This window comes from Athene noctua, unplaced genomic scaffold (assembly GCF_965140245.1).
Source record: "Athene noctua unplaced genomic scaffold, bAthNoc1.hap1.1 HAP1_HAP1_scaffold_36, whole genome shotgun sequence".
Lineage (NCBI taxonomy): Eukaryota > Metazoa > Chordata > Aves > Strigiformes > Strigidae > Athene > Athene noctua.
In genome coordinates, this window is record NW_027437538.1 from 1364954 (window position 1) to 1377869 (window position 12916).

Genomic DNA, 12916 nt, shown 5'->3' on the forward strand with positions numbered 1-12916 from the left:
ACAGGGCCTTTGTTTCCCTGTCATCTCTGCCGGGAGTTTTCTGCTGTAACCAGCCCCGCAGGAGGTTTGTCAGGAACGGTCCTCACTGGGAGCCATTAACACTCCAAGAAACTTTGCAGTTGGCCTCTGGCTTTGACTTCCTGACTGGCACCTTCATCATCCAATCACTGTCTGAGGTCCGTGGACTCAGACCAACCCTCCTCAAGGAGTCATTAAAATGCCTTGGGCTTGCATTCTGCTGTGATGCTGGGCCGGGCTGCTGGGCTGGAGGGAGCTGAGGGCAAGTGGTCAGCGCTGCAGAGAGCCAGCTCTGCCCAGGAGCAGCTCCTCTGCAAAGCGCAGCAGGGCTGAGGGCACTGCCTGCAGGCACCGAGGGCAGAGGAGCCGGGCACAGAGAGGGCAGAGGCAGACGGCACTGGCAGGGTGCTGAGAGCTCACTGCAGGAGAAATCTTCCCAGCAGGTATCATGGTAAGTGAACTCTTGTTTTGCTGGGTGGGCAGGGGGAGGTGGCATTTTATTCCTCCTTTCTAGAGAAAGTGCTAAGGCAGCTGTTTCATTAGCACATCTTTAATTGTCTCCTGAGCCCCTGCAGAGGCAGAGCTGCCCCTGGGCAGGGCCCTGCTGCCAGGAGGGGTCTGCAGGGCAGAGCTGAGCACCCAGCGGGTGGGATGGGGGCTGTGAGCACTGACAGGGAGGAGACGTGGGGACAGAGAAGCAGCTCCTGGCTGGGACAGCTCCAGGCACCAGAGACATGGGCAGGGAGTCAGAGGGAGCTGCTGCTGGAAACACCTTGGGGGCAGGAATTCAGGCACCCCCTGCCATCCCCTGCAGTGCAGACACCCACTCCAGAGGAGCCCCCTGGTCTCCTCTCCCAGCCAGCAGAGCCCCACCCGTTGTCCCTGTGCTGCCTCCTCCCAGCAGCACTGGGGCATTTCCCCACATTTCCCCGTGGGCCTCTGCTCCCCGCGTTGGGATCACCGGACGTTCGGGGATGGGCGGGGGTTCAGCTGGGAGCAAGACCTGTGGGCACTGCCATGCAGATGTTTCCCTGGGAGTGAAATGTCCGAGTGCCCTCGCCATCTGCAGGCTCCGGGGGACACAAAGGAGCCAGTTCCCCCCTCAGGACACCCCATCTTTAGGGCACTGGACTCTTTCCCAGTGGGGTCCTGCTGGGCTGCAGCCTGTCCTCCAGAAGGGCACAGCTCTCCCCGGGCAGCTCTGTGTTCTCCAGCAGCCCCGTGAGGAACTGGATGGAGAGAAATGAGAAATCTGTCCCGACTGATTGATGCTTTTTCCTCTGTGAACAGGCCCTCGTGCCGTGAGGGAGCAACTGTCCAACGGCAGCTCCATCACCGAGTTCCTCCTCCTGGCATTCGCAGACAGACGGGAGCTGCAGCTCCTGCACTTCTGGCTCTTCCTGGGCATCTCCCTGGCTGCCCTCCTGGGCAACGGCCTCATCATCACCGCCATCGCCTGTGACCACCGCCTGCACACCCCCATGTACTTCTTCCTCCTCAACCTCTCCCTCCTCGACCTGGGCTCCCTCTCCACCACTCTCCCCAAAGCCATGGCCAACTCCCTCTGGCACAACAGGCACATCTCCTACTTGGGGTGTGCTGCACAGCTCTTTATGTTTCTATTCTTGCTCTCAGCAGAGTATTTCCTTATTACAGTCATGTCCTACGACCGCTACGTTGCCATCTGCAAACCCCTGCACTACGGGACCCTCCTGGGCAGCAGAGCTTGTGTCCACATGGCAGCAGCTGCCTGGGGCACTGGGTTCCTCAATTCTCTCCTGCACACGGCCAACACATTTTCAATGCCACTGTGCCAAGGCAATGCTGTGAACCAGAGCTTTTGTGAAGTTCCCCAGATCCTCAAGCTCTCCTGTTCAGAATCAGACTACTTCAGGGAAGTTGGGCTTATCACTGTCAGTGCCTTTTTTGACCTTGTTTGTTTTGTGTTCATTGTGGTGTCCTATGTGCAGATCTTCAGGGCCGTGCTGAGGATCCCCTCTGAGCAGGGACGGCACAAAGCCTTTTCCACGTGCCTCCCTCACCTGGCCGTGGTCTCCCTCTTTATCAGCACTGTCATGTTTGCCTACCTGAAGCCCCCCTCCGTCTCCTCCCCAACCCTGGATCTGGTGGTGTCATTTCTCTACTCAGTGGTTTCTCCAACTTTGAACCCCCTCATCTACAGCTTGAGGAACAGGGAGATCAAGGATGCCCTGAGGAAACTGGTTGGACGTCTTTCAGCAGCTGTAGACAGTCCACCTTTCTATTCAAATGACTCACAGTGCATGTCATGACAGGCCAAGCACAGTTTTCCTTCTTTAGATATTATTTATTCTTTTTTCCATTTGTGAACATCTGCCCTACAAAGAAGTTCCATTATTCTTCCCCTCCTACATCAGTATCCACCCATCTTGTGTTACTGCTCATCACTTTTTAAAGCAGGAGCCAGCCACTCTGAACTTAAGCAAAATAAATGCACTCAGGACTTCTTAGTCTTACACCCATCCTTACCCGGGCAGGAAGAAACAGGGAATGAGAACGCCTTTCTGGCTGCACCAGCTCAGGGCTCTTGTGCTGGGCTGGAGAGAGGGGATGGCACAGAGGGGCTGCAGACCCCTCAGGAACTGCTGGAGAGGAGAGCAGGAGATGCAAGTTGCCCCGACCTCCTTCTCCTTGTGCCATGGGTGCCTCCCATCTCTGGGGCTGACCCCTCCCTGCCCCCGAGGAGCTGCTGTGCCCTTCAGAGGGGCTGCGGCTGTGGGGTGAGTGCCCAGAGCACCCTGCAGTGGGCACTGCCTTGGGACTAACTCAGACTGGGCTGTGCCGGGGAGAGAGTTGGAGAGTGAGCAGGGGAGGTGGGAGAGCTTGGCGGGAGCTGGGCTGGGCTGGAAATTACTGGGGATATAAAACCAGGAGCATATAACTGGCACGGTGTGACCTCGCAGGGTGAGGACTCACACCAGGACATTTGTGGTGCAGAGCCAGGGCTTGTGGAAGGGATCGAAGACATGGAGGTGCAGGAGGGAAGGGGCTGCTCTGTGCCCTTGGTGGCACGGACAGACCAGGAAGGTGGCCCAGGGCCCTCATCACCCCCCAACCTCCCTCATGGGCCATTTCCAGCACTGGCTGCTCACCCCAGGGCTATGGGGAGACTTTCTGTGAGACCGTCTCCATCCTCCGGCTGCTCTCAGGGCCTGGATGGGGGAATGGCCAGCCCTGCCCGGCCTCTCTGCTGGCCCAGACCCCGGCAGACCCTGGAACAAGGGTGTCTGCAAAGCCCAGCATGGGACACGGCTGGGTCTGGGCAGGGGTCGGGTGCTGGGGGAGCTTCCAGTGCAGCGTGGCCGTGGGGAGAAGGGGCAGTGAAGGTGTCTGGGAGACTGAGCTGGGGAACCTTTCAGCTATCACAAATCAAATGCAGGAGGTGACTGAGACAATCCAGCACAGATTTACCAAGGACGAATCATGCCAATGTAACCCGATCACCTTCCACTGAGGAACATCTTCTGTCAACATGAGGAGAGCAGTGGATGTTGTTCACCTGCACTTCAGCAGAGCATTCAACACTGCTTCCTACAGCCTTCTCCTGGGCAAATGGACACGATACAGAGGGGAGGGCTGCTCTGTGAGGTGGGTAGGAAAGTGGCTACCAGGCTGCACTCAGAGGGTGCTGACCAGTGCTTTCTACTCAGCCTGAAGCCTGTAACGTGTTGGATCCTCCAGGAAATGATACTGGGCCCGACGCTGTTCAACATCTTCTTAAATTACCTGGGTGACAGGCGTGAAATCACCCTCACAATGTTTTCTGACAAAACCACATGGAGGGGTGAGGTGGACATGTCAGAAGGCAGAGCTCCTTCACAGAGAGACCCGGACCGTCTGGAAGAATGGGAAGGTCAGAAAGTAATCATTAGCCTCTACTCCCATCTCTTAGGTCTCCTTTGGAGCTGGGGGCCCAGCCCCAGCAGGCAGAAGGGATTCAGGAGCCGAGGGCCCAGCTGCCCCATGGAGGAGCAGCCCCAGTGTTCCTCAAGGCTGCCTGTGAGCTGGGGCTGCTGCTGCCCTGGAGCCCCGGCCAAGGACAGCAGCAGGACGTGGCCTTTTCAGGGCTGGGCTCTCCTCACTTCCACACTGTCCCCCTGTGCCCTTGCATCTGTGTCACTTCCAAGTTCTTGTGTAGCTCTGAACAGTCTCATCGTGTCCACAGTGGTACCCCTATGGCTGCAGGCAGGAGCAGGCCATGGGCGCTGTGGTGTCAGAGCTGGTCTCTAGGCCAGCACCACCATGTCCCAGGTGGATCTGTTAGGGACCAAGACCTCCCATTCTCCTTACGCATGTCCATGCAGGCAGCGACTGCTCTTGGATTTACCTGCCTGGCCCTGTCCCACCTGCAGTGGGGCTGGTGGCAGAAGCCACCCTGGAGAGGAATCGGGAGCTGCCGGGAGAGCTCAGGGGATCTCCAGAACAGTGTGTGAGTCTGGTGGGCAGTGAGTGGCACCTCATCAATTGGGTGACTACCCAAGTTGGATTGTCCTGGAGGAAGAGGTGACCCTGAGCACACCATGGGCGAACAAAGGCCTTGCAGTTCCAGGAGAGGCTGTGAGGAGTCAGCAGGAAAAGAGACACATGACTGGAGATGTGTTCAGGACAGCCTCTCGGAAAGCCCACGGGCTGGATTGGGAGCAGCCCTCCCTTGCCCTTTGTGCCATCGGAGACACCCCATGGTCCTGCCCAGTCCCGTCCTCAGCCCTTGAGCCATCCAGGGAAGATGGAAATGGCCTCAGCAGCAGTGAAGCCCGTCTGCCTGGCTCTGCTGCCCACCCCCAACAGCGTGGCCAGTGCAGGGTCCCCCCGTGTCCTGAGAGCACCACAGTCCCCTTGCTCTGCAGAGCAGCTCTGCCAGCTTGGGGGCTGCACGGAGTATGGGCAGGAAGCCAGGAAAGGCTGCTCAGGCCAGCGCGGACACTCTCACCTGGGGACAGGACCTCTGGGGAGCAGGGATGTCACTGGAGAAGAGCATGGGAGCATCTCTGTGCCTGCAGGGAGGAATCCATGAAAAAGAGAAACGTCTGCCCACAGGCACCAATCCAGGGCAAGCTCTGCTTTCACCTGGCCAGGACATTTACGCTGGCATGGAGAGAGGGGCTGATAGTGAGGGGACAGAGTCAGTCTGTGGTACCTGGGTCCTGCTTCTCCCGTTCTTTTCAGTACATATAGAACAATTGATCTTACCTGGAATAAGGGAGCTGTTATGTGTTAATGAGGGAGGGGGGCTGGAAACAGGGTGAATGGCCGGATCCAGAAGGCCATGGCCAAGAGCACAAAGTGCCCGTGGGAGCAGGGCACCAGTGGTGACCCCCAGGGGCCAGTCCTGAGTCCAGTCCTGTTTAACAGGTGGGTTTGCCAATGGCAATGGGAAGGGATGGGATGCAGATGGGAAGCTCGAGGGAGATCGTGACTTCAGGCTGTGACTCTGGGAGTGACTATGGACAGAGTCTGGGGCAGGGGGGGCTGTGGGGGTTCTTGGGGTCTCTGCTTGACAAAAAATGTGTTTCCCTTTGGTCTATCTCCACTGTGGAAATTGGACATCAGAGGAGGTAAATCCGAAATAATATAGAGCAGAGGATTGTATTTTGGTTTATAATGAACCATGCCTTCTGTTGATTTAACTTTCTGGCAATTAAATATCATTCTACATCCGTGTGTAGTTTGATTTCCAAGTACAGCAGCTGGGAGTAGGTGTGAAAGGGCTGCAAGATGTAGCTGAATCCTGAGGTTGTAAAGCTCAGGTTTGAACAGAGGTGCTGGAATTCCCTGGGGCTGAAGAGAGAAATGTGGGGTTGGAGGCAGGGACAAAGATTGCCCCCAGAGTGTCTGACATGGAGGGTCTTGGCTTCCCTCCATGTTCAGCCTCTATCAGCAGATGCTCAGGACCAATATCCAGTGGAGTTTGCTGATGTCACTTCATGGGTGAGCAGATAAATAAGGAGCAGTGGAAAGAGAAGAAATTGTTCCTTACTGACATTTAGGAATGAAAACTTTTCCCTTTGCCTGCACGGCTGAAACCTCTCACACTCACCCCATCAGAAGGGAGGAATGAAGTTCTGCCAGAGACTTGGCTTGTCAGGGGGATTTGCGTGTTCATGAGCCCTCTGGTGCCAAGTTCCTGAACTGCAGGTGCAGCAGAGGGGTTGGAGTGGCCTCTAGAGAAGGGCAAGTCAGCAGCAAAGCTCCAAGGCTGTGAGGGTGTCAGTGATGCCCAGCGAGGGCCATCACTGGAGAGGCCGGGCAGGGAATGAGGAGACAAGGTTCCTGTCCCTGGGGCTGGGGAAGCAGGAAGGCAGAGGCTCTGCTCACAGGCTGCCAATCCAATGTTGAGGGGCCCTGAAAGGCCTTGATGGGTTTCATCCCCAGGAGGGTCCAGCCCTGAGCCCATCCCCTGGGAACGGGGATCCTTTCCCTCCTGGGATGCTCAGGGCTCTTCCTGGGGCAGGGAGAGGCAGGGGGTGATGCCGAGGCAGGACAGCGGTCGGATCCCCCCAGGCTCTGTGGAGGGTGGCGAGGAGGCAGCAAAGTGCTGTGCCTGTAGGAACTGGTGTCCTCTCAGGGTCCTCAGGGGAAGCGACAGCAGCCATAGTCGAGAGGACAAGGATTTCAGTTCTGTTGGGGGGTGCCAGCCTCAGCCAAGGGCCCATCCCCACCACAGGCTGTCCCACACTTTCCTCTGCCTCTGCCTGTTTCTCTGCAGATTTTCACCCCACCCCTGCTGCCCCACCTCACTCTGACCCCAGGCTGTCCCAGCACTTACTGATGACTCTCTGTCCTCACTGTCTTCAAACACAAAACTGTCACTGTCTGTGCTCTGACAAGGGCTGTGAGATCCCCAGAACCTGTGCAGCAGGTGATGAACTGATCACACACCCCATCCCCTGCCCCCCTGCGCCGCTGCGAGGGAGGAGGGAGAGAAATCAGGAGCAAAGCTGAGCCTGGGAAGAAAGCAGGGGAGGGGGAAGGGGCTTTTACATGTGGTAAAACCTCTCAGTGTCCCAGTCTGGGGTTTAACTTTTGTTGTTAGTGTTGGAATTAAATGGATGGGTTTTTTGTTCCCCTAACCTGTCTGTCTTTTGCTCATGGCCATAAGGGGTGAATCATCCCTCCCTGTCCCGATCTTGATGTCTGAGCTCTTTGTTGTGTTTTTTCCTTCCCACTCCGGAGAGGGGAGGGGTCACTGAAAGGCCGAGCTGGCCAGGGCTGTGAAGACTGGCTGCCATGACCCTGAAATAGCAGGGCCCCAGTTCAGGAGGGGAGGCAGGAAGCAGATTGGAAGACACCAGACGCCAGAATTCAGAGGAGCAGCCTTTGGCCTGTTCTGGGCAGTTTCCGTGGGGATCTCATGGTCAGCAGCGCTGAAGGGAAGCCCAGCTCACTGCAACTGGTCTGCAAGAGCATCTTCCCAGCTTGGCAATGGTCTGTAGCAAAACTCATTGGAAACTGGAAAGTGAGGTCAAGGGCATGAGAACAAAGGTGTTGTCTGCTTCAGGAAGAGTTAACAAAGTAGCAGAGAGCATGTGGGAGCTCTGCTCCATGTAGTAAGGGTCTGTGGAGAAAGGTCTGAGACACTCTGTCCTCTTCTCCTCAGCCTTCCCCAGCAAGGTCTGCCCGGCCTTTGTGCCTCGAGGCAGGACTCTGGAGCAGAACAGTCAGGGGGCGGTGAAAACTAGATCAGAGGCTACTTGATGAACCTCAACCCTTCCAGTCCACAAGCGCAGAGGGGCTGCATCGCAGGGTGCTGAGAGAGCAGGATGATGTCACAGAGAGGCCACTCCCCATCATCTCTGAAAGGTTTTGGAGACTGGGGAAATAACGGGAGTTTATTGATATCACCTGATCTGTAACCAGAACAGAAGGGAAATGGAAAAAGAATAAATGATTTCTTACTGTTCCTGAGAACTGAAACTTTTCCACCTTGACTGTGCTCCTGAAACCTCTGAGATGAAGCACCTAAGAAGAGAGGAGTTAAGGGAAGTGCTGCCCACTGCCTTGGCTTGTCAGGGCATTTTGTCTGTTCCTGAGCCCTCTAGTGCCAAATTCCTGAACTGCAGATCCTGAAAGAAGAAAGTGTGGGTGCGTATGCCAGGTCGCGAACTGTCAGCATCATTGACAATGTAACAGTGTCATCAGCATTCAAGTTAAATGATTAACGATATCTAAATTAATGACGCACTTGTGATAGGAGACTAACGGCGTCTAGATTAACGACGGCTAAAACCAAAAGTATTTGTGCTCATTAGGGAAGAAACAGATAAGAAAGGAATCTGTAGAATAACAAAGCAGAAATTTATCTACCGGTTGTGCACGCTTGGTAGCGCTTGTTGAAAGTGCTGAGAGGAACGAGTTTTTGAAATGAGCATGCGCCAGAGCAACACGCGGATTTGCTGTCACAGGAATATATAAGGACTTGTTTTTCTAATAAAGATCGGAGCTTGACTGTTAACCATATTGGTGTGTGTCTTGTCTCACAGCCTCGTCCTGCAAATAAGGGGGTTCCGGCTACAACTGGTGCCCCAACAGGGACCTCTTTTTTATTGCTTAAATGCAGAAACTCGCTTAAATGCGGAACCTCGCTTAAATGCGGAAGACTCCGAAGCATCACCGAAGGTGATACTGGGGGAAACAGCAGGGCACAGGACGAAACGCCAGAGCGTGGAGATCCTGCAGGTATGGAAAAAGACGCGGCCCTAAAACTGCTGTTAAGTATCCTTTCTATGAGAGGCGAAGAAAAAGCTATTAGAAATCTTAAACAGCTCACTGAGTGAGCGCATGGAGAACTTTTTTTGAGATAAGAAAAAGACAAATAATGAACGCGGTTAGACTGTTAACACAGAGAAGGAGAACACAGAGGGAGAGGATGCCTATTTTGAACCTCGGGAGCAAGATTGATATGCTGGTCTTTCGACTGCGATAATCTTTTAGACCCTGACGCTATAAATCCTGAAAAAGAATCTGGCCTGTGTCCTCGCTTAGCTGGGGATGATCCGTGGGTAAAAGTGAGGCGAGAAACCTTGGCGCAAGGGGATATGGACATGGCGAGAAATATTCTTACTCCTGTAAGCTATGAGCCGGGACATCAGGCACGTTGGGAAGGATGGCATTTTTCTGTTGTTAAAGATCTACAGAAAAGCATTAATGAAGACGGGTTGCAAAACCCATTTACAACAGCTGTACTGGAGGGAATCACTCAGGGATGTCGATTGGCCCCATAAAAATTGGCTAGCATTCTTAAGAAAAAACTGGCATTCACGCCGGCACAGTACTCTATCTGGAAAACCGAGCGTGTGGATCTCTGTGCTCAGTATTCTTGCCCTCCCCACCCCCCCCCCAAACCTGCACGCGCGGAGCTGGCAGCAGCTGCCCGGGGCCTCCCCGGGCCCCCCCCCGCGGAGCGGCCGCCTGGGGCTGAGCCCGGCACTGCGCTCTCGGCACCCCCCGGCAAAAGCGGCAGGTTTTTCACAGAGAAGGTGCTGACGCTGTCATGCAGCAATGGCTTTGTATGTTCTTAATGGTGTTTTTGTATTTGTAATATTTGTCATTTCATGTTGTGAGTAATAAGTGTACGGGGCTCCTCTGTGTGGGGTGTGATTGGTTTGCGTGTGGGAGACGCGGCCCAGCTGAAGCTGCGGAGTTCTGCGGCCGCCAGGGAAGCGGCCAGGGAGGAACGCAGGAACGACAGGGTCCTAGTGCCTGCCCGCTGTGTCGTCAGTGCTGCGGTTTGTTTGGGCTCAGGGTTTTAAGTCTCTCAAGTGAAATATCTCCTCTAGCAGGAGGCGGTAATTCTGTGTTAATTGTTGTCTTGAATTTAGGTGCATACACTGCGGGGAGAGTGCACCTCTGAACCATCTGCCTAATGAAAATATTGTTAAAAAATTATCTACAACCTTACATGGCTTGTTTGTTTTACCAGGGGTCGTAGATGCCGGTTATGAAGAGAAAAATCAAAATTATGGTCTGTACCCCTGTGTACAGTAACAAAAAAGTCAAAAATAGTTCAGCTTGTTAATCTTACTGCGGCTCCCCCTAACAGTATACCAAGAAGATTCAATGACTCAGGATTTGGATCAGCAGGTACCCCTTAAATATTTTTGGACTCAGTAACACAAGGTTGACTTCTGGTAAAATGTACTCTCGTTAAAGCTAAAAAATCTGTTGAGCTGACAGGCATCTTAGATACTGGTGCAGATGTGACCATAATATCTGTGAGCAGATTGGCTGTTGGCTCTGGTACCTCAAATGCTGTTCAGGGTTGGTGTCATGCTGTAACAATTCAAAGCGAGGATCTCATTCATGTGAGGGGATCAAAAAACTGGTAGCAAATATTCATCCATTTCTATTGGAAACCCCTATTGCATTTTGGGGTCATGACTGTATGACTCGATGGGGAACTCAAACTGGATCAAATTTGTCTTAATCACCACTGTAGCACAACCCCCCCTGAAACCCACCCTGACACTCACCTTGTGAACCGAATCACCTGTGTGACTCAGTCAGTGGCCCTTCCCAAGGAAAAAGTCGTGCCACCATAATGATTTACTTCAAGGACAATTAAGTTTATAATTTTAAAGAAAAGTGGTAAATAGTGACTTTTACATGATCTCCGACATATCAATGATACCATGGAGGATAAAAATATTTTGCAACCATGAATGCCCTCCCCAACAATGATTACCTGAAACTGGCATCTTGTAGTAATTGATCTAAAGGATTGATTTCTTTATCATTCCCTTGCATCCAAATGATGCACCTAAAACTACTTTTTCTATTCCCACTATTAATATTAGTGAACCTGCAAAACAATACCACTGCGTTATTTTACCATAAGACATAAAAACCCCACGAGGTCCCCCAAGCTGTTATGTATCACTATATGTATGACATCCTTATAGCGACAAAAACGCAGATCACGGAAAAGGCTCTTGCTTTAACCACTCACTCACTATCTTAAATGGGGTTGCAATACCACTTCAGAAGGTACACATATCATCACCAGGCACTGCCTGGGCTGAAGAATTTGTGACCAGATTATTGTCCTGCAACAACTTAAAACTGCTATTAAGACATTAAAAGATTTACAGAAACTGTTAGGAGCCATAAATGGCTTACAGACGTTGTGGGCCTAACTCATGATGATCTGCATAGCTTGTTTGATATTTTATGAAAAGATCCTTCACTGACATCACCCAAAGTACTTGCAGAGAAAGCAAAACAAGATCTTCACCGCATAGCTAACACCATCTCAGACAGACAAGCATCGCAATATACTGCATTCCCCCACGGGTCAAGCCATCGTAGAAAGAGCGCACCAGACCTTGAAAGCGCTTTTGCAAAAACAGAAGGCGGGAGAGGTCTTGGCTCCAGGTCAACCATATGCTCTGCATTTCCTACACTGGAATGCCAGGGCAATACAAAAACAATTTTCTTTACCAACTTGCCCTGAATACCAGAAAGACTCCATCTCTTCAAACCTTTTAAACAATTTCAACAGGGAAGAGGTGTCGACCCTTGGGGACTCACCTCCTCAGAATTATATCAATCTGTTGTCACTCAGCTGCATTTCAAATGTTAAAATATGTACATGTGTCTGTTAATACCTTTTCTGGAGCAGTGTTTGCATCCTGCCATACAGTGGGGAGTCAAGCATCTGACCGGCATTCCCCATTCACCGGCCACTCAGGCCACTGTGAAGCATTCATCTAGCAAGATAAAGCGTCTATTACAACAACAACAACAACAAAGGGGCAAGACGCAAAATATCAATCTACACCTCACCAAAGGCTAAATAAGGCGTTATATGTCATGAACTTTTAAACATTCCCGTCTCACAGGTGCCACCAATAGTGTGTCATTTCTCATCACAGATACCAGATCGACAAGAAGTCCAGAGCAAAGCTCAAGCGTTAACAAAACCCTAGACAGGGGTAACTGGGAAGGACCAGTTCCTTTAATAACCCGGGGAAGAGGTGATGCTGGTGTCTGCACAGGTCACAGTCCCTGGTGGTTACCGGCAAGGTGTGTGCAACCCCACCTGAGGGTGAGAGGCAGCCAGCACTCAGGATCCAGCTGTGGGTGCTGTGGGTGCCCCTGTGCCGACAGTTTGTGATCTCTTTGATCATTTCAGCAGAATGTCTGGGTAATGTTTGCTGCTGCAACAGGACAAACTACACTACAGTCGCCAATTCTTTTAAGAGAAAATGCTAACAGTAATTGTAACTCCTTAATGAGATATCTAGGCTTACTAGTCACTTGTGCAAAATGTAGTTTAGATAAAATATAGTTATTAATAAGGATAAGATGCTGTAGGAATGTGTGTATTCAACTTCCTTTGTTTAGGAATATTAAGAATTAAGAGCTCAAGTGTTTAACCTTATTTAGAAACTCCCTTGGTTTTCCCCCTGGAGTGCTGGCCAGGCTCCAGGTGGAACCCAACAGGAGGATGAAATCAGATGTTTCCGCTCAAAGAAAGTTGCCAGTTATTTTGGCCTGTTGATTTAGAGGCCGGACCTGCTTGCAGCGACGTTGGATGCCTCACCTACGGATGGACGCATCGCGTAGGATCTCCAGTTTGTGAGGAAGGGCGCTCTGAATTCTCGCTGCATCCAGGGTTCCCCAGCAATTGCGGATCTGAATGTTAGTACCGTATTTTCCTTACTGTTAATTTTTGTACTATTTAGTCATATCCCTTAAATATGGATAGTGAAATTAGTCTACTCTTTTTAATTAGAACTATTCTAAGTATGCTGTGTTTTGAAGTTTGTCTAACCCTTAACTGATACAGCTCTCAAGCTTCCTACCCCTACCATGTTGCCTGCCATAAACCGCGAAGCCCCAAGCCAAAGATATGAATGGA

The 12916-nt window shown here is 52.1% G+C and overlaps 1 protein-coding gene across 1 annotated transcript; it reads left to right on the forward strand.

Annotated features, from left to right (window-relative positions):
* Positions 1 to 1310: 1310 nt before the first annotated feature.
* LOC141974243 (olfactory receptor 14A16-like) lies at positions 1311 to 2309 on the forward strand. Its single transcript, XM_074933577.1, has one exon. The coding sequence runs from the start codon at positions 1500 to 1502 to the stop codon at positions 2307 to 2309; it is 810 nt and encodes a 269-aa protein (XP_074789678.1). The 5' UTR covers positions 1311 to 1499.
* The last annotated feature ends 10607 nt before the right edge of the window (positions 2310 to 12916 follow it).